At 35.7% G+C, this 21,179-nt stretch overlaps 1 protein-coding gene across 5 annotated transcripts in view; it reads right to left on the reverse strand.

Moving 5' to 3' along the window:
* The window catches only part of LOC150102853 (eukaryotic elongation factor 2 kinase-like), a 389,384-nt gene that overhangs the window by 114,157 nt on the left and 254,048 nt on the right, over positions 1–21,179 (reverse strand). For all 5 annotated transcript variants that reach the window (XM_090397538.1, XM_090397535.1, XM_090397537.1 and 2 more), the window contains one exon: positions 11,314–11,505. In XM_090397538.1, the coding sequence (XP_090253664.1) occupies positions 11,314–11,505 (192 nt within the window). The remainder of the gene's footprint in view (positions 1–11,313; positions 11,506–21,179) is intronic.

The following is a 21,179-nucleotide window of genomic DNA, read 5'->3' on the forward strand; positions in this document are numbered from 1 at the left end:
CAATAGCAACCGTACTTGGAATTTATCAAAGCTATAACATTATTAACAACTACAAAAGAAATAAATTATTACCCCAAGACCCCATGGAGTCAAAGACTAATCTAGAATATATACTATTTACAAATAGTTTAAAATGGCAAATACTTGTCGGATTTCTGCTAAGGACATGGACTGGTTATTACTAATAGCATGTTCCAAAATAAAAATGTGTGCAAATTCACATGGAGAGAAAAGGCAAGGAATAAGAAAGTCTCATTGACTATGTTATTTTTAACAGTGATGTTTTCTCCTTGGTGCAGGACACTAGAGTCTATAGAGGATTTGAAATTGGAAGTGATCACAGTTTTAAAGTGAATGAAAGTTGAGCAGCTCTCAGATATGAACTGTAGACTAAAATACACAAACACTATTGAAGAAAAAAATGAAAGAGTTTGAGAACAGGAACCAAACCCTGGAGATTCAGTGGCAAGCCCTAAAGAAAACATTGATTGATTCAGCCAGAGAGGCATGTGGTGAGGTTGTCTGCAAGGATAGAAAAATCAAAACTCCATTGTGGACACAGGAAGTTAAAGAGACAGTGCAGGAAAAGAAGTAAGCATATCAAAAGTTCCTGGCAAATAAGTCAGCTTGTGCTCTTAGAGAATACAGAGAAAAATCTAAGAAAGCTAAACACTGTGTAAAACTAGCTAAACAAAAGTTATGGGAAGAACTTTGGTAAGAACATAGAAAATAAATATCAAGAAGATGGCAAGATATTCTGGATGTTATTGAAGAAGCTCAGAAACGGAGGAAAGAGAGAGAGAGATGAGCTGAAAGAGGAAGTGGAATGTCTAGGGAATAAGATAAGAGGCAAGAAAGATGAGATTAGGTAAATGGAAGAGATGAGTGCAATGCAAATCAGAGTAGGGGTGAGAGAGAGAGTTATGGCAATGATAGAAGAGGAGAGAACAGAAACAGTAGGAGAGAGAGGGAATCAGAAGAATGCGAGGAGTGCTTGAACCTGTGACAGAGTGATGCCAGGATGGCAGATAGGTAGGGGGAACATAGAGAGAAAGGGTTAGAGAGGAGAGAGTGAAGGATGCAGGTGAGCAATCAAGGAATAGAGTGGTAAGAGGTGTGATGTATGGAGACTCGATAATCCGTGGTGCTCAAGACGGGATGCCAGAGGAATGATAGAAAGTGTGGCTATGGCAATTAAGTGGGTGAAAGGGTGGATGAAATGATTGTGATGGTGGGCACGAATGACTTGAGAGGCAGTGTAAATCGAGTGGTGAGAGATCTGAGATTCATGCTTGAGATTGTACAAAAGAAAACACAGAGAGGGAAGATAGTGTGTGTGTTACCCATGATGTGATGTATGGAGGTGCTCAATCTGCACAGCCTTTTCTGTGTTTGTGTTCCTCTATAACATGTATTCTCTTCATAGCTGAAAAAAGAATGCTCAACGCTAGGAACAGAACTCAGAATCGACATGATAAGTTCTGCTATCTTATAAATTTCCTTGGATGCAACCTGAAGTTGATTTTCTTGCAAGAATTTTAATAGGCTTTCTGGCAAATTCATCAGAAAATAATAGCACTTTTGGATCAGTTTTCAAGCAAATGTAGTCAAAAACTGGGCCATTAAAATCCTTATATTTTTTAAAATACCATCAGGAAGCATCTTTGCATACAGACCATATCTTTCGCTACAAAGGAGTTGAAAAAAGGGACATTAAGAGATGAAGAAGGGTGTGTGTGCCTTTGATTATACCAGGCACACACACTTTTCTGTCTCTTCAGGACCTTTTCATCTCTTAGGTCTCGATACATCAACTGTATACTTCTCATTTGATGCAGAAACCCAAATATCATCAAATCCATGTTCCCTAAGCTGCTTCATAGTGCCATGCACTTTTTTTTTTTTTTTTTTTTTTTTTTTTTTAACAACGGTACAATATATCATAGGATTTTCAGTATATTATTCAACAAATCAATATAGCCAAATAGAACAGAAAATTTTCTAGGATGAAAATTGTTGGCAAATTTTGGAAGAAATGCAAAAAAACTACGAGCTTTGATTATAGCATCCTTGTCCCATTCTCCAGACAGGTTAGCAGCCTTTTGCTGAAAAAGGGTAGTGATAGGGTTGCTATCTAATACCTCTGGAGAGGCAGTTAAAACAACATTTGCTCTGTTAGGGTTATATCTCCCTTACTCGGTCACCAGTTCCTAGTTTGTACTTTTAGAACAGGGTGGACCACAAAAAGGTGAGGTTATCATTTGAGTGGATGAGGTTATATATTACGCTTCACCACTCTTCACACCCCAATGAATGAATGAATGAATGTATATTCCATGGAGTATTTGCAAGCTACTTTGAACTCTATTAGTGATTATCTAGATCAGAGGCTGGCGAAGTGGTCGATACCAATCCCTGGGGATCAATGTGGCTATCCAAGAGGTCAAAGAGTCAAATTAAATAAAGAACATTAAATTTTTAATGTTCTTTATAAATTTCTTTAAAATTTTTCTTATCAAGAAGCAATAATGAAGTAAAAGGGTGAAGGAATTATTATTTTTAAATTGAGAAATTTATTACTGACAACATTTATTCATTTATTTAACATGATGGGGATCAATAAGAGATCAAGGATTCCATGAAGGGGTCAATGGTTTAAAAAGTTTGCCGACCCCTGATCTAGATAAAAGAAAGCAATCTTTCAGTGTCATTTCTGAATCCAAGAAACAGTCTAAATCCTGTCTCTCTTCAAAGCTGCTTCCGACTTCTCATTTCGGAGTTAAAGATTATTGGACCAGGAATGCAAAATGTCACTCCAGGATACTTTTTTCCTGTGGTATCTGGAAAATTAGACCATCGTGCCTGAGGGTATGGTACAGGTCAATGAGTTCAGTTAACTGCACTGTAATTAATATAATAATTTGCCAAGGGGATTTTTGTACTCCAATAAGCTATAAATTCCACACCGAATTCTCCAGTATACCAGTGCATAATATAGTCTGTAAAAATGTGAGATACAATGCATTTAATATTACACCTCCTAAAGAATATGTACCTTAATTTGGTCATAACAACTTGGATATGAATTTTCCATTTTAGATTATGATCTACATGTATGCCCAGATACTGGTAGCTGTAGACCCATTGAGTAGTTTCGCAAATGCAGCCACTTCTGGGGTTGCAGGAAGTGGTATGATATTTAATTGACAGGAACTAATTCTCTAGCCTTCAGCTCAAATAGGATAAATTTAGTTTTCGGAATGCTCATTTTGATTTTATTTTCACTGAACCATGTATGCAGGCTTAATAAATCAGATTCCTCATTATGCTTTAATGTTGGAATGTCGCTTGATGAGAAATCTATTGCCTTATGATCAATACAGCTGATTAGATTTCCTTTCAATTTCATTTAACAGAGGTTGTTTATATAGATAATAAATGGATGCTCTTATCTAGAACTGAGCCTTGAGGAACACCAGTTTTGATGAGTTGTATTCATTCAAGCTGCCATTTCTTTGAACAGCTTGCCATCAGTTTTCTAAATAAGATTAAAACCATAGGTGGAGGAAATTCTCTGAAAGAATTTTTCTTTTCAAGCTAATTTGACTTAAAAATCTAATACAATGTGCTCTGTATTAGATATTTGATTAGTAATCTAATCAGGAATAATCAGTTTTATTTTCAAGAATTATAAGGAATTATAAGGCAGGTGATTATAATAGCCTTAGACGTCAACTTGGGAAAGTTTCATGGAGGGAGGAATTGGAAGGCCGAGATATCATTAGTGCATGGGAAATTATGAAAGAATATTTGTTAGCATCAATGGTAAGATTTATACCACAAGTGAACAAGAGGACACAATTTGCAGTAAAGTGGATGACAAACAATATTAAACAGGAATTGCATGCGAAAAAGAGGCTGTGGAAGTGATATAAAGAGACAGAAGAGAAGATGCATGAAGAGTATAAGACACAGGCCAGAAGAGTGACTAGTATGGTAAGGAAGACGAAACTGGAATATGAGAGGAGATTAGCCTTAAGATACAAAGAAAATCCTAGGGAATTTTTTAGATATGTGGCCAGTAGGAGGAGAAATGAATGTGGAAGAATGATACTGTGGAATAAAAATGGGAATAGAGTGACTGATGCAGCACACATAGTAGAATTGTTCAATGAACACTTTATTGGAGTATTTCATTCTGGAGAAGTCAGTTTTAATGCTAGAGGGATAGGGCAGGTTCAAGGTTTAGAGGTACAGAAGGAGAGTGTGTTTCAAATACTGAGTACTCTGGATGTCAGTAAAGCTGTGGGACTGGATGGTATTTCACCACGAGTTTTGAGAGAATATGCTAAGGAACTGACAGTGCCTTTCACCTGTTTTAAGTTTAATGGCTTTTCAATGAAAATCTGGCTGCTGGAAAGGTGCCCATGGAATGGAAGGAAGGTAAGATAGTGCCATTGCATAAGGGTGGTAGCAGACTGGAAGTGTCTAATTATAGACCAGTTTGTGTGTCATCAGTAGTTAGTAAGATCTTGGAGAAAGTAGTGAAGGACCGTATACAGCATAGGGCAGATGAGGGTAATGTCATATGTGAGAGTCAACATGGATTTGTGAAGGGACGCTCTTGTTTTAGCAATACGCTAGCCTTTTATGATAAAGTTACAAGAGCATTAGATGAGGGACAGGCATATACTGCCATTTTCCTAGACTTAGCAAAGGCATTTGACAGGATGCCACATGATAAGCTGATATTCAAGTTGCAATACATGGGTCTAGATGTCATATTGGTCAACTGGATTCAGGATTGTCTGTGTAATAGGTATCAGAGCTGTGTATGGTGGGGCAGATTCAAGGAAGCAGAGGATTACAAGTGGGATCCCACAGAGCTCAGTACTGGGACCGGTATTGTTTAACCTTTATATCAATGACATTGTTATTGGATTGCAAGGGGATATTCAGTTGTTTGCAGATGATGCAAAGCTGGGAAGGATTATTAGTAATAGTGCAGGTGCGGCAGCCCGGCAAGAGGATTTGAATAAGCTAGATAGATGGGCAAATGAATGGGAGTGTCGGTTTAATGCAGCCAAATGTAAAGTCTTGAGATTTGGGAAACATCAATGGGAACACTGCATACTCTATGGGAGGAGTTATACTGGAGGAAGTAGGGGAGACAAGAGATCTGGGGTCGATGATTGATAGAAACCTGAAATTTAGGGGAAATATTGCAAAGGTGGCGAAGGTAACACAGAGAATTGCTGCAATAATGAGAAGGACACTGACCTGCAGAGATAAAACAGTTATCATTCCGTTGTATAAGACCCTGATCAGACCACACTTGGACTAATGTTCTCAGACAGGGTACCAAGGCAGATAACAAAGATGGTTTCAGAACTATACAATGATAGTTATGAGGATCAGCTGAGGGAATGTGGACTGCAGAGTTTGGTGGATAGAAGGAGAGGTGATATGAATGAGACTTTTAAACTGTTGAGAGGTGGTTACAGGGTTGACGCTAGGGAGTTCTTTCGCTTGGTTGAACAGCAGGAAGGAGTGATGACAAGAGGCCATCCCTGGAAGTTACGAAAGGAAACTGTGAGCAAGAGGGTGAGGAGTGGTTGAACCATGGAACGCATTGCCTGATGGAGTGGTGAGAGCGAGAATGGTCAATGAGTTCAAGGAGTGGTATGATAGACTTTGTGTTTCATAGGGGGGGGACCTCCCCTCAATGAGTCTTGATAGACCGTTTCTTAGGAAGGACCTCCCATGATGAGTCTTTTGACTCCATGTAGGCCTGAATAATAATAATAATAATAATAATAAAAACGAATAGTTACATAATACATTATGTCTCTTGGCTGAAAGTGTTAGAAGCACACAATTTAAAACATGGAATGAGTAAAACAATTCTAATATTAAGCTTTTAAAATTTAACTGTTTGATGGAATGGACAATGTTTTCTTGTAAAAGTCTGAATTTGATATAAGTGGACTATAATTAATATTGGCAGAACTTGCAAGAAATTGCATCAATTGCCACCGATACATTTCTGAAGGCTTGTATTTCGCACTTAATCACATTTGCCAAAATTCACAGTGCTTGTCCTTGCATTTAAACAAATACAGCATATCAAGAAGTAAATCCAGGTCAATGTTACTTCTGTGAAATTTTATGTTAGTATTGACTGCCATTGGCACCTAATTGACATTCAGATATGGGGAAAATATACTTTTTGAAATCTTTTATCCTCAAATTAATGATTTTTCTTCCATTATATTTTTCACAATAGATGTTATTTAGATATTAGCAATGAACTTTTCACTTCCCTCATTTATATATAATACTTAAACAGCATTTAGTAAATGAAATGTGTGAATTTCAACCAAATGTTATTGTTAAAAGTAAGGTGTGAAATAGAAAAAATTCGATTCGGTCTAAGCATATTTACGCAGATATTTACATATGGAAAGACTCAGTGGAGTGGCGCACTCAGGATTTAATCTTGAAGGGGGGGGGGGGGGATTGAGTTGAGTAGACAGTTTGAGAATACACACTACGCATGGCATATGACCTATGACTGAGCATATGCAGTGATTGCCAATACATGATACCCGTAATCTCCTCTGGCTCGGCTCGGACAAACAAAGTATCGGTCTGCCCGAGCACTACTTCGTTCGCAGCAGCAGTGATTTCTGAGAGCTATAGGGTATTTCCACCTTATGTCACTGCTAATTCATAAGTAGTATATAAATAGAAGAAACGAAACAACATAAATAAAAAAATAAATTTTAATCAGGAAAAGATTTTTGGAAAATTTTCTAGTGTTTTTTCTTTTTTGGGGGGGGGGAGAACATGCCGATAGGTAGACGTTAACATAAATACTCTAGACTATGCTTCTTAACATCAGCCTTATTAACATCAAGTTTGCTCAATTCCCCATACACCTCTTGCTCACTTACAATCAGTCTCCCCTCCCCATCAACTGCTCTCAATCTCCCCATGATGTCACATTCACAAAAATGAAAGACCTTTATGAACTGCTCATCAAGTATCTCCACTATATCTTCGACAGTAGTTGTCCTTATGTCAGTTTGTCCAATCAGTGTCATCTTTCCATAATCATTCTTTTTTTTTTTTTGCTGGCTATATATCGAAAGAACTTCCTAGGATTCTTTTTGGCTTAATTAGCTAACTGCTGCTCATACTTCACTTTTGCTACCCTTACCAACCAAGTCACCCTTCCTTGCCTGGTCTTTGTAATCCTCATGGAATTGGTTATTGCCACTTCTCCTATGCTGCCTGCATAATGGCTTTTTTCTCTGTCACATGCTTAATCTCTTCATTCATCCTGACCTTATTTAACCTTCTGATCCTTGGAATACATTGAGTCGTTGCTTTTTCTAGATAGTTCTTGCATATCCTCCAAGCTGCAGCGATTTCTTTTCCAGTTAACTCCTCATTCCATGCTACACCTGCAAGCTGTCTCCTGAGCTCTTCATAATCACCCAGCTTTGCAGTTCCATACATATACCCTTTTCTCACAGAGGTCCTCACATTGCTGGCAACCACCCAGGTAATCACTTCATGGTCACTCTCACCAAATGGAGGGCGATTTGACACCTTATTTATAATTACATCATCTGGTGAGATGATCAAATCCAAGACCCTCAATCCTAGTGTACCCTCTGTTACATATCGTCTGAGGTAGTTGTCCCTCAAAAACTCATTTTCTTTTCTTCCGGTTCCTATATCATCATCTCAGTCTATATTGCCATAGTTAAAATTACCCATAATAATCAACTTTTTCTTATTTGCTTGGCTAATTTGATTATACATTTCATAGTCACTACCATCCACATTACCAGGTCTATAACAACATCCAACTAAATATTTCATTCTATTCACCTCTATCTCATACTGCTTCAAAACCACTGGTACTATTTTCGTCTTGCATCTCTACTTTGTATGGACTTAATTCTTTCTCTATCATCAGCAGCACTTCCCCTCCCTTTTTATCTATGGATATTTTTATTGAAAACTGTTTTACTATAATGTTTAAATTACATATATCTCTTTGTAAATTGTCTTCCTTATTTGATATTATTACCTTATCATCTGCAAATAATAGTGTATTTATTTTATTCCAGGAAATTTCTACACCTGGATTGTTTAAGGTGTTCCACTATATTAACATTTCATTAATATAAATACTGAAAAGAGGTGGAAACAGAAGGCATCCCTGTCTTAATCCTTGGTTTATAGATTGTTTTTCAGACATTTTTTCATTTATTTCCTTATATGATACTACCTGATCATTTGCAAATAATAAAGTATTTATTTTGTTATTCTGGGAAATTTCTATACCTGGTTTGTTTAAGGTGTTCCACTATATTAACATTTCATTAATATAAATACTGAAAAGTGTTGGAGACAGAGGGCATCCCTGTCTTAATCCATGGTTTGTATATTGTTTTTCAGACATTTTTTCATTTATTTTTATTTCATTATTTTTGCATATATTCAATATTGCATATAGTAAAATATTAGGTATATTTATTCTTTGTATATATCTTTTTACTTTGTCAAATGCTTTTTTGTAATCTATAAACAAAAGATGAGTTTCTAAATTAAATTCTCTTCTTTTTTTTATAAGTAGTTTCAAAAAGCTGCATCCATTGTAGAGTATTTTTTTCTAAATCCATTTTGATATTCTAATAAAAATTTTTTATTGTATATTTTCAAATTTTCATTAAGTAATTTAGTATATAATTTGTAGCATGTATTCAATACACTAATACCTCTGTAATTAGCGAGTTTTGTTTTATCCACTTTTTAAATATAGGTATTACTATACTTGTATTCCTTCTATTCGTATTTGTCTATTTGTATATATTTTATTTAAAAATTTTAATAATCTCTGATGAAATTTTTTTCCAGAAAATTCATATAGTTTGGAGTTTATCCCATCTTCTCCTGCTGATTTATTTACCATTTTTTATTTTACTTAGGTTGTCCTTTAATTCTTTCATTATTTAAAGTATTTTGTACGTTTTTGGTGTAATTTTTTTTATGCTAGTATTATCTGTCCAAAGATCTGTACAGTAATCCAAAAATTATTTTAAATCTATTTCACAATTTATATTTGCAATTTCTGCATTCAAGTGTTTTAAGTATTTTATATGCATCGGGTCTTATTTTGTATGTCATTTTCTAGATATGATACAAATTTTTCTCAGCTTTTTCTGTCTCTCTTTCTGGTTTCTCTTTGGCTGTTGTTCATCTTTTTTTATATTCAAATTCAAAGCCTTCTAAAGAGAGATAATTACCCCTAAGAGTGATCTTTTTCTCCCTCTCTCTCTTGAAATGAATGCATTAAAATTCATTATATAAATCATGGAAACAACCACCATGTGTTAGAGTAAAACTTCAGTTTAATATAAACCAAAATAATCACTCAACATTTCAACCTTCACATTAAGGTCATCAACTGGAGTATACACATATATATAAAGAAACAAGCTGCACTGCTATCATCATGGTATGCTAAAGTTACATTGATTTGGTCAACCATTAAAACTATTGACCTGATCTCTGGTGGGGAAAAAACCCTCACTACATCAACGCTAGAGTCCTGTTATTATTATCTATTTGGTTACAAAAATAAATTAAGGTAAAGAGCAACATGTTCACAGAAAGTTGCTCATATAAGTATATATATAAATTAAAACAAAACAGTATGGATGGTGGCCAATAAAAGCTGAAATAATTGCTTAGAGTCCTAAAGTCAGGGTTTGCTGGAAAACGAAGTGGAGTGAATATGTACCATCCAAATTCTTGCGATTTTTTGTGCCACCATTGTTAAGATTAGGATGGTTAATCAAAATTTCACAGGCTTCTTTAAATTTCTGTACATACCAAATTTTTGTTGATGTACAGAACAAGTACTTTTCCAATCAATTTGGTGTAAGATGTTAGAAGCATGATCTGAGAGACCTGCTTCACCAAAATTGTTCAATTTAATGTGTCATTTTTTTTTTTTTTTTTTTAAGGATAGGGATAATGAATTCTGATCACTGTGTAACCATGAAGGAAAGAATTATATTAAAAATTTTCTCCTGCATATTATTATTATTATATAAACAAATATTATTATCATCATCATCATCAAATTCCTGCCATGTACCCTCAAGGGGTGTACAGGATATGATAATACTACATGAAAAAAATTACATCATTACTAACTTCCTATCTACAATTTTCCTCCAAATCAGTCTGTCACTTGTCAAGACTCCAACATTATCAGATCTTATATTTCTATCATCTAAGGCACTTTGTACCATATCAATCCACCTATATCTTGGTCTTCGTCTGGGTCGTTTTGCTGCCAATCTGGCAGAGAATACTTGTTTTGCTAATCTTTCTTCACTCATTCTGTTTAAGTGACCATACCACCTGAGATTAGATCTGCTAACGCATTCCTGGATGCTGACAATGTCAAGTTCTTTCCTAATATCCTGTTTTTAATATGATATTGCCATTGATGCCATCTGTTGACGGCTCTAATCTTTCTCAGGACTCTCATATCTGCAGTCTCTAGTCGTTGGTCAAGTGTTTTACTTCTGACCCAGCTCTCAGATCCATAAGTTAAAACTGGTTTCAACACTGTCTTGTATACAGCTAATTTAGTATTCCGACTAATTTCTCTCTTGTTCCATATGAATTTATTCAATTGACATCAGTTTCTCCAAAAGCAGAAATAGCTTCCATTCAGTCAGATACAGGAATAGAGTACAATTCTTCAAACAACATCCCACCATACCAGCTATGTTGATTCTGTTGTCTATTTCTATACTGAATAAAATGAAATAAAAAATGATGGTACAACATGACAAATATTATTAATATAATAATAATATTTGTTTACATTTCAACAAAAAACTTGTCAATATATCTTTTACCATAAAAGTGAACCTTTGAGCTATTTTGCCAACTTTTGCAACATGCCCTCTCAACTTCTAGTCCCTGTCCGCTATCAACCCAAAGCCTATAGCCTCAGTTATTTCCTAAAGTCTCATTCTATCAGTGTTTTCAAATCAAGTGAACTTTCATAACTTTCCATTGTCCTTTGACCACATCATCAATCTAATTATTCTGTATGAATTCTACACTACCTTGATTCCTGGGGAAATAAGTAATACATAAATATATATTTGAATTTCATATGGAGATTTCAAACTAAATATACTTCATATGATAAATTTCCTACATCTATACATGCATATAGTGAATTATTTAGATCAAAGTTACTACACTTACTGGGACTGAAATATCTGCAAGAAGATCATGGGGAAGTGAAATATAAATACAGGCCATACACATAATAGCTTCAAGATTTCCACAATTAGCAGAATGTTCTAGATGAAAGAGTGCAGCATCATGGTCATAATCAGGATCACCAACACCACTGAATTTCCCTTGTTCATGATATTTAGCCATATCTAAGTGTATCTGCATAAGAACGAAGAATGATTCAGTGTTCATGTATATGTAATACAATTACATATCTGCTATCAATATCATAGTAAAAGTATGACATAATGATTGCAAGTCTGTAACATGAAACCATTTTATTAAGTGTTTATCTATGCAATCCGTGTAATAATGTTAAATATAATATTTTTTTGTTGTAAACTTATTTTATTATTTCACTACAGTAAGTGCTTCTGGGTATTTTGAACAACTGCATAACTATGTTACTGTACTATAGTCATTATTTCATTATTTTTGTAGAAGGAACCCAATCATTTTTTACAATTATGCAAAATTATGTTTGGCAACATAGTTCAGCACTAATGCTTAGTCAGCCTACATTTGAATGAAGTTGATTAAGGAATTCAATTTTTATTTTCCACTCAATTCAACTTCTGATAAGAGTGAAAAGTATAGAGGAAGTGATTCCTAATGCTTAAATACTTAACATAATTTTTTGCTAAGTCATTTGGCAGAACTTTTAAAATTATCTGATGACTGATGAATAACCCATTCACACTGGGCAGGGATGAATTATATTTGCACCTGGAGTGGGAGAACAAACTGCAATAAGGTTAAAATTTTTAACAGTTGTAGACAGTTTTAAAATTAGCAGACAGGATTATGTAGAAATTTAACTGCAGTACAAATGTAGTACTAATTAAGATCTGATCCTGTTGGAGTCTTGATAAGTAACAGACTGATTTGGAAGAAAATTGTAGATAGAAAATTAATATGATGTAATTTTTTTTCATGCAGTACTATCATATCCTGTACACCCCTCGAGGGTACATGGCAGGAATTTGATGATGATGATGAGAAATAACCTGAGCTATCTTACAGTGCTTTAGGAATATTATTCTGATAATGCATTTTTATGCAGATTATTGTAGAGCGAAAGGAACTTGAGAATGTGGAACAGTTTACCTATCTTGGAAGTTGTATAATACATGATCTAAACTGTAAAAAAGAAATTAATATTAGAAGTGCAAAAAACTGTAAAAAAGAAATTAATATTAGAACTGCAAAGGCTTTTTTTTAGTGCTTTAACAGCACTAAAATCCATGAACAAAATTTGGAAGAGTAAAAATTTCAGCTTAAAAACCAAACTAAGCATTCTTTAGACATCTTTAGCAGTATGTTATATGGTTGAGAAACTTGGATAATGACAAAGGAATCAGAGAGAAGAATACTGGCTTTTGAAAGAAAGTGCTATTGTAAAATTCTACGAATTGCATGGACTCAGAAGATAAGAAATGAAGAAGTGTACAGAAGGATACAATTAAAAGAGAGACTGTTTCAAAAAAGTCATAGAAAGAAAATTAAAACTCTTTTGACATATTTGTAGAATGTCAAGTGACAGAAAGTTAAAGTCATTGGTGTTTGGCCTAATGAGCGGAATAAATGTCAGAGGTCATCCTCATCATAAGTGGGCCGACGATATTTAAGACTGGTATGGTGGAACTCTTCAAGAATTAAGTCATGCTGCAATGAACAGACATATCACTGGGACAATACAGTCAACATGGCATCAGACACCTATGGGTGCTGTGCCCATGGCTCGTAATGATGATGATAAACAGTATTTAAGCAGGTATATTAAAACTATGAACAAATACACCAAGATTACTTGCCTCTTCAGTTTCTTGTAGCATAACCCCGCTAATATAATATGCCGCTGGAACTCTAATCATGCCAAAGTGCATAACCTGCAGTTTACTAACATTAAACTGAAAAAGCCATTTTCGTTTGCCCAAATTTCCAGTCTATTCAAATCATTTTGTAATTGCTGAATATCAGTAGCATCCCTGATTGCCCTGCCAATCTTCGCATCATCAGCAAACAATTGTACATCTAATGTTAAACCATGTATGATGGTATGATGTCATTAATATATAGATTGAATAATAATGGACCAAGTACCTGTACCCTGAGGTACAGCACCTTATATCTGACAGATTCACACCCACCGTTTACCACTTTTTGATATCTGTCTGTCAACCATTCCCTGATTCTTGACTTGTCAAGAGTTTATATTCCAATCCCATATTCTCCAGTTTATGTAACAGCTTTTTGTGTGGTATCCTATAGAATGCCCTAGCAAAATCCAACATTATCGTAGTGTATCTATTCCCTTAATCCAACTTGGCTGTAACATTGTTATAAAATATGAGCAAAGTGCTAAAACATGACCTTCCTTTAGTAAAACCCATGCTGTTCCTTGCAGAGTATAGCATGTTTGTCTACCCATTTCTGTATGTGAGTTCTTACCAACTTCCCTAAAATCTTCATTACCACACCAGAGATACTGATAGGTCGGTAGTTAGACACGTCAGTTTTTGCACCACCCTGTGGTATCGTTCCTGAGCTGAGACTCAAGTTATGCAAACATGTGAATGGACTAGCTAATTCAGATGAACATTCCTTAATCAAACGGGCTGATATTCCATCTGTCCCTACTGACAAATTCTTATTCAGGGTATGCAACAGCTCTTCAACTTCATTTTCACGAACCTCTTAACTCTTCATCCAGTGTAGCAGTAGCACTGTGCACCATGTTACATACACCTATTCATGACTTATTTTTCACGGTATTAACAACACCACAAACACTTTTATCAACAAGGATGTTTTATTAACGCTAATATTTCGCTGATTTTCAACTCAGCATCATCAGAGCACAACACACATGTAAACGCGACAGTGAGTGAGTGAAACAATATAATTGCAGAAAGATAAAAAGATCTAAAGTCCTATTTTTGGCACCCTCTAACGAAAAAAAAAAAAAAAAGAAAAAGAAAAAAAAAGCAGCAGTTATCCAGGAGTTTTTCTTAGGATAACCGTCTCCCAAATTTTTGGCAAATTAATGCAACCATATTTGTTAAGGTTGGGAGAATTTTTTAAAGCCATTGCTGACTCAAAAAATAGTCTTTCAGATCTATAACGACTCCTAAATAGCACATTCGTTTTCCTCCATCTAATCCTGTGTGAAGGAGTGTCCAAAGTGTGGTCTGCCAGTCCCGACTTGCCATAATAATAGTAGCGAATGTATCTTTCATGTTCTTCCAGGCGGATGTTCGCTGATCTTCCTGTTTGCCCATAATAGGCCAAGTCACAGTCACATGGAACTTCATACACTCCTGGGTGTGCTAAAGGGTGAAGTTTATCCTTTGGTGAGCGGATCAGAGTTGACAGCTTGACATGAGGCTTGAAGGTGGTGCGAAGGCCATGTTTCAACAATACTTTGGCTATCTTTTCCGATGTACCTCTGATATAGGGAATAGAAATGGTCATGTTGTATTCTTGTGTATTAGGGGGGGGGCCGAGTAATGGGCCTATGTAGTATTTTTTCTATTTTGTAGGGATTGTAGCCGTTGGCTAAGAACGTATGGCGCAGGTACTGGAGTTCAGTGGTCAGAGCTGTATCGTTAGAACAAATGGCTCTGGTTCTGTGTGTAAGTGTTTTTAAAATGCAGGAAGCCTACACACACAGGAAGATACCTACATAAACAATCACATCATCATCCAGTCCAACAGTACGGCATTTTAAAAACACTTACACACAGAGCCAGAGCCATTTGTTCTAACGATATAGCTCTGACCACTGAACTCCAGTACCTGCGCCATACGTTCTTAGCCAACGGCTACAATCCCTACAAAATAGAAAAAATACTACATAGGCCCATTACTCGGCCCCCCCCAAATACACAAGAATACAACATGACCATTTCTATTCCCTATATCAGAGGTACATCGGAAAAGATAGCCAAAGTATTGTTGAAACATGGCCTTCGCACCACCTTCAATCCTCATGTCAAGCTGTCAACTCTGATCCGCTCACCAAAGGATAAACTTCACCCTTTAGCACACCCAGGAGTGTATGAAGTTCCATGTGACTGTGACTTGGCCTATTATGGGCAAACAGGAAGATCAGCGAACATCCGCCTGGAACAACATGAAAGATACATTCGCTACTATTATTATGGCAAGTCGGGACTGGCAGACCACGCTTTGGACACTCCTTCACACAGGATTAGATGGAGGAAAACGAATGTGCTATTTAGGAGTCGTTATAGATCTGAAAGACTATTTTTTGAGTCAGCAATGGCTTTGAAAAATTCTCCCAACCTTAACAAATATGGTTGCATTAATTTGCCAAAAATTTGGGAGACGGTTATCCTAAGAAAAACTCCTGGATAACTGCTGCTTTTTTTTTCTTTTTCTTTTTTTTTTTTTTCGTTAGAGGGCGCCAAAAATAGGACTTTAGATCTTTTTGTCTTTCTGCAATTATATTGTTTCACTCACTCACTGTCGCGTTTACATGTGTGTTGTGCTCTGATGATGCTGAGTTAAAAATCAGCGAAATATTAGCGTTAATAAAACATCCTTGTTGATTAAAGTGTTTGTGGTGTTGTTAATACCGTGAAAAATAAGTCATGAATAACCAGCAACGCCTAAGCTTATCTGTTAGATTACATACACCTAGTTGATATAACTTAGCAAAGTGAGCACTCATAACTGAACGATCTCATTGGCTTCCAACACTCGAGTACCATCTCATCATTGTCATGCTTTTCAAGGATTTAAATCTACAGTAGCCTGTTCTGACCTTAAAAGTCATTGTTGAATCTCTTTAGAGAACGTCCTGGTTTTCTTTTTCCTAATGGTTTCTAATTTAAGACTTGTTTTGATAATCAGTCCCTATTGACAAATTATCCAAATTATGCAACAGCTCCTGCTTGCAATATAATGATAAAATTCTTTTGGATTGCCTTTAGCTTGCATGGCCAATTTCTTTTCATATTCTGATTTAGCTTTCTGCACAATACTCATTACTTTTCCGGCCTGAGCTTTATATATTTCATAACTTCACTCACTCTTATTCGTACAATATTCTTTCTGCATCAACTGATACAATGGGACCAAAGATAGTATTCTCTGAATTGATCATAATTTCCAGCTTTGTAGTTCAGCATGTAACCTGTTTTCATCAGAGCATCAATACAATTAGATACTTCCCAAGAAAGCACAGCATGATCACTGTCATCAATTGGTGGTAAAATATCCATATTCTTTGAGATCCCTTATGACGCTATGAGTAAATCTAACCTTGAGTTTCTTCTTTTACATGCTGCTTGAGAAAGTTGTCTAATAACAATTCAATAAATTCCTGTTCTTTCTAATCATGAGATTTCTCTTCAACCCAATCAATGTTTGAGAAATTAAAGTCACCCAAAATCATCACTCGTTTGGTACCCATAAGGCTAAATTGGTAATGTATTTCTTTGTCCCCTGCAATTCAGCCAGCAGGTCAATAGCAACATCCCACCATATATTTCATTCTGTTAATCTCCATTTCACACAAAATAGACACAAACTCAATGCTACATGGGACATTGTTACCATCATGGTTTTCTTGTGTGAAAAGGCTTATGTGTTTGGCATACATGTTGATTGGATTTTAACGGAATAGAAGCGAACACAGATTGATAAGAAATTAATTATTTATCGACTTAATTACTAATATTTTGCTGGTATTCTATCCTGCATCTTCAGAGCATACAAACAAAGTTTGTTGCAGTAGCAAGACAACCACAATCCGGAGTAACAGTGGGACTAGTATGAGCAATTATAGTGTGCAACACAAAGACTAAAGTCCTAATTAGGCACCATCTAAGTTGGAAAAAAAAAAAAACCGAGAGAGAAAGCAGGTATTAATTTGGTCTTAGGATAACTGTCTTCCAAATCTTTGGTAGATTTATACAGCCATACTTCTTGAGGTTTGGAGGATGCCTTCAAGGCTTCTGTTGATTCGAGGAACAACCTCTCTGACTTGTAAAAGCTTCTGTGCAGCACTTTTGTTTTTTTCCAATTGATCCTGTGTGCGGGGGGGTATCCAAAGCAAGGTCTGTAGACCCGACTTGCCATAGCAAAAGTGCCAGATATATTTTATGGGTTTACACAAACAATCACACCATCACCCATCTCAACAATATGGTATTCTAAAAACACTAACCCATAGAGCTAGAGCAATTTGTTCCAATGACATTGCTCTCACTGCTGAACTTTCTCACCTATGTCACACCTTCCTGACCAATCGCTATAATCTCCATAAGATAAATAAAATACTAAATGCTTCCCAGAAATCCCCCCCCCCCCACTGTTTACCACAGAAGACTACAACAAAGCCTGTCACCATCCCATACATTACAGGCACATTTGAAAAGATATCTAGAGTGCTTCACAAACACCAACTACACCGTATTTAAACTTTATGTGAAATTGGCAACTCTCATGCGTTCACCTAAGGACAGATTCTCTCCTTTATCACATCCAGGAGTGTATGAAGTGCCCTGTTCATGTGATCGAGCCTACTATGGACAGACAGGAACTGTGGACATCTGCCTCAGTGAACACAAAAAATATATCCAGCAATTTCGCTATGGGAAGTCGGGTCTAGCAGACCATGCTTTGGATACCCCTGCACACAAGATCAATTGAAAAAAACAAAACAAAAGTGCTGCACAGAAGCTTTTACAAGTCAGAGAGGTTGTTCCTCGAATCAACCAAAGCCTTGAAACATACTCCAAAGCTCAACAAGTATGGCTGTATAAATCTACCAAAGATTTGGGAGACAGTTATCCTAAAACCAAATTAATACCTGCTTTCTCTCTCTCTTTTTTTTTTTTTTTACCAACTTAGATGGCCTAATTAGGAACTTTAGTCTTTGTGTTGCGCACTACAATTACACATACTAGTCCCATTGTTACATGGGATTGTGGTTGTCTCGATACTGTAAAAACTTTGTTTATGTGCTCTGAAAATGCTGGATAGAATACCAGTGAACTATTAGCAATTAAGTCAATAAATAGTTATTTTCTTATCAATCTGTGTTTGCATTTATACCATTAAAATCCAATCAACGTGGGTTTTTCTGTGTTTCTATCCTAACTGGACTTAAGTCATCTGATATCATTAGTAGCATTCCTCCTCCTCTCATATCTCTTTTGTCATTCCTAAAAATAGTATACCCATTACGCTTGATCCCACTTACCATATCTGATTCTGATACCCAGCTTTCACAAATGCCAATAATCTTAGGCCACGTCATGTTCAATAAAGCAATGAACTCAACCCCTTTGTTTCTAATGCTCCTGGTATATGTGTAGAGATATAATAAATTACCACCTAGCCTATTCTTATGAGATATGCAATCTGTTTGGTCTTGTTCTAGAATTTTCTCTTTTCCCACCCCAGACATAATTAAAAGGTCTGAACCCAAAGTATATTTTTCCATCCCTTTGTCACATACATAACCATGTTCGAAGACATTAATTTCTTTATCACTACATACCATAGCTGAATTTTCACATACATTTTTTCCATTTCTCCCTTGATAATTTCGTTTCCTTGACTCTCGGCAGCAGGGCTCATATAGTTCGCCCACCATTTGTAGATCACTCCTTGGCATTTTGCCAAGAATAATTGATTCATGCTGAAGGGGAGAAAGAAATGAAGGATGTACAAATTGGTCGCCAACATGCAAAATCACGTGCTTTCTTGTCTGTCAGTGTACTAGTACTAGCTTGATTTTTGTTGTCCCTTTTTTGCATTTATTTTTATTATTAATTTATATGATGGATCCAGTACAGTTAACAAATTCTGTTGTTAAACGTTTCAATAACTCTTGCAAAAGAATATTGAATAATGTGCTGACATTCTGTGAAAATGAATCGTCAGAAGGCCGTCTTCTTGTTCCCCTTTCTCAAGTCATAAAACATGCAAGTGCAATTGCTGGCGTATCAGGGTCTACTGTTAAAAGAATTCATAGGGAATCAAAAGGTGAAGGTAAACCAAAATTTAAATCTCCTAAAAAAAAGCACCAGAGAATGAAAATCATCGAAACAGTAGCTTTGAATGATTTTGATGTAGAAGTTATAAGAAGAACTATTCACGAATTTTACATGGTCGAGAAAAAAGTGCCAACTGTTCCAAAATTGATTCCTGTGCTTAAAGAAAAAATTAATTTTCTTTGGAAAAGAGAAACTTTAAGGAAAATACTTAATGAAATCGGATTTTGTTTTAAAAAGTCCCAGAATAAAAGGAAACTTATCATGGAGCGAAGTGACATAGTTTTATCTAGAACGCAGTATTTGAGAGAAATAAGAGGTTTCAGGGAGGAGAAAAGACCGATTGTGTCTAGATGAAACTTGGATTGATAGTAATTTAACTTATGGAAAATGTTGACCATCTAAAGAAGAATGTGGAGTGCTACAAACTGGAAATGCCTCGCGGCGCATAATAATTTTGTGCGCGGGTGGAGATATGGGTTTTTTACCGAATTCAAATTTACTATACAAAGACAATTCAACTATTGGAGATTATCATGGGCAAATGAATTCTACGACCTTTGAAAAGTGGGAAGAAGAAAAACTGATTCCAAACCTTCCTAAAAATGCTGTTGTTATAATTGATAATGCTTCATATCACTCTATTCGATTAAACAAAGTCCCAAATTGGTCTAATAAGAAGCAAGTTCTTACGGATTGGCTCTCTGCAAATAACATTTCTCATTGCCCAGATATGCGAAAAATTGAACTCATAATATGGTCGAAAGAAACTCGCCCACAACTAAACTATTTAAATTCGACACGACGCACAAAGACATGGATTTCTAGCTTTGAAGCTACCACCATATCATTGCGAAATTAATGCTATTGAGTATGTTTGGGCAGAAGTGAAAAGTTTCATTCACCATCGCAACGTAACTGGGGATATTGACATGTCGAAACTTTTTAAGCTTTCAGAACAGGCGACTGAAAGTATTACAGTTCAAAAGTGGGGAAAATAATGCTCTCATGTCACCTCATTGGAAAATATATATTGGGACAGAGATGGAATTATCGAAGAATTATGCAAACCTTTGGAGATCAGTTTAAGTGAAAGTGATGGCGATTCGGGCACCGATTCAGATGACTCTGAAGATTAAAAGAATTTGACAATGGTATTTTTTCCAACATTTTTTTTTGCATGGGTTTGTTAAAAGAGTCACAACAAGTCATAAATAATTAATCAGTTTAGGACATTAAAGTGTCTCAGTTCTCTCAACTGTAAGTTTAGAATATCTAAGTTCATTTGAAATAATTTCTGTTTTTCTGTATAATTATTTTTATTTTATAGGAAACTCTCTTAAAAATAAACTTAGTTACATTTTTGTTTTATGCTACACCTTTTTTAATTTTGTTAACATTCTACGTACATTTTTCCAACTGTTATACAAGCAAAATAGTTACACTTTAAAAACAGCAATGTTCGTAAAAGAAAAGCTAAATTTTCTGACCTGTAACAATAAATAAACTCATCCCAGAAGACAGACTGATTACCCTATTATCGGAATGGATTCTCCTTTTTCTGACATGCGCAGAGGTGTCGAGGGACCTCTAATCGGTGGGCGAACTATACCAAGAAGTAATTTTTCCAGGCTCCTGATGCCAAATGAATTCAAGTGAAGCCTATCACTCTTATAGAAGTCATTTCTGCCATCATATTCGCTCCACATATATAAAATCTCGCATCTATTTCTTCTACACAGTCTACGCGTCAAATTATTTGCTATCATCGCCCTCCTTAACTTGGTACTATCATATCTGGGT

Source organism: Typopeltis vanoorti, chromosome 9 (genome assembly GCF_054136105.1).
Source record: "Typopeltis vanoorti isolate ZY-2024b chromosome 9, IOZ_Tvanoo_1.0, whole genome shotgun sequence".
NCBI classification, from domain to species: domain Eukaryota; kingdom Metazoa; phylum Arthropoda; class Arachnida; order Uropygi; family Thelyphonidae; genus Typopeltis; species Typopeltis vanoorti.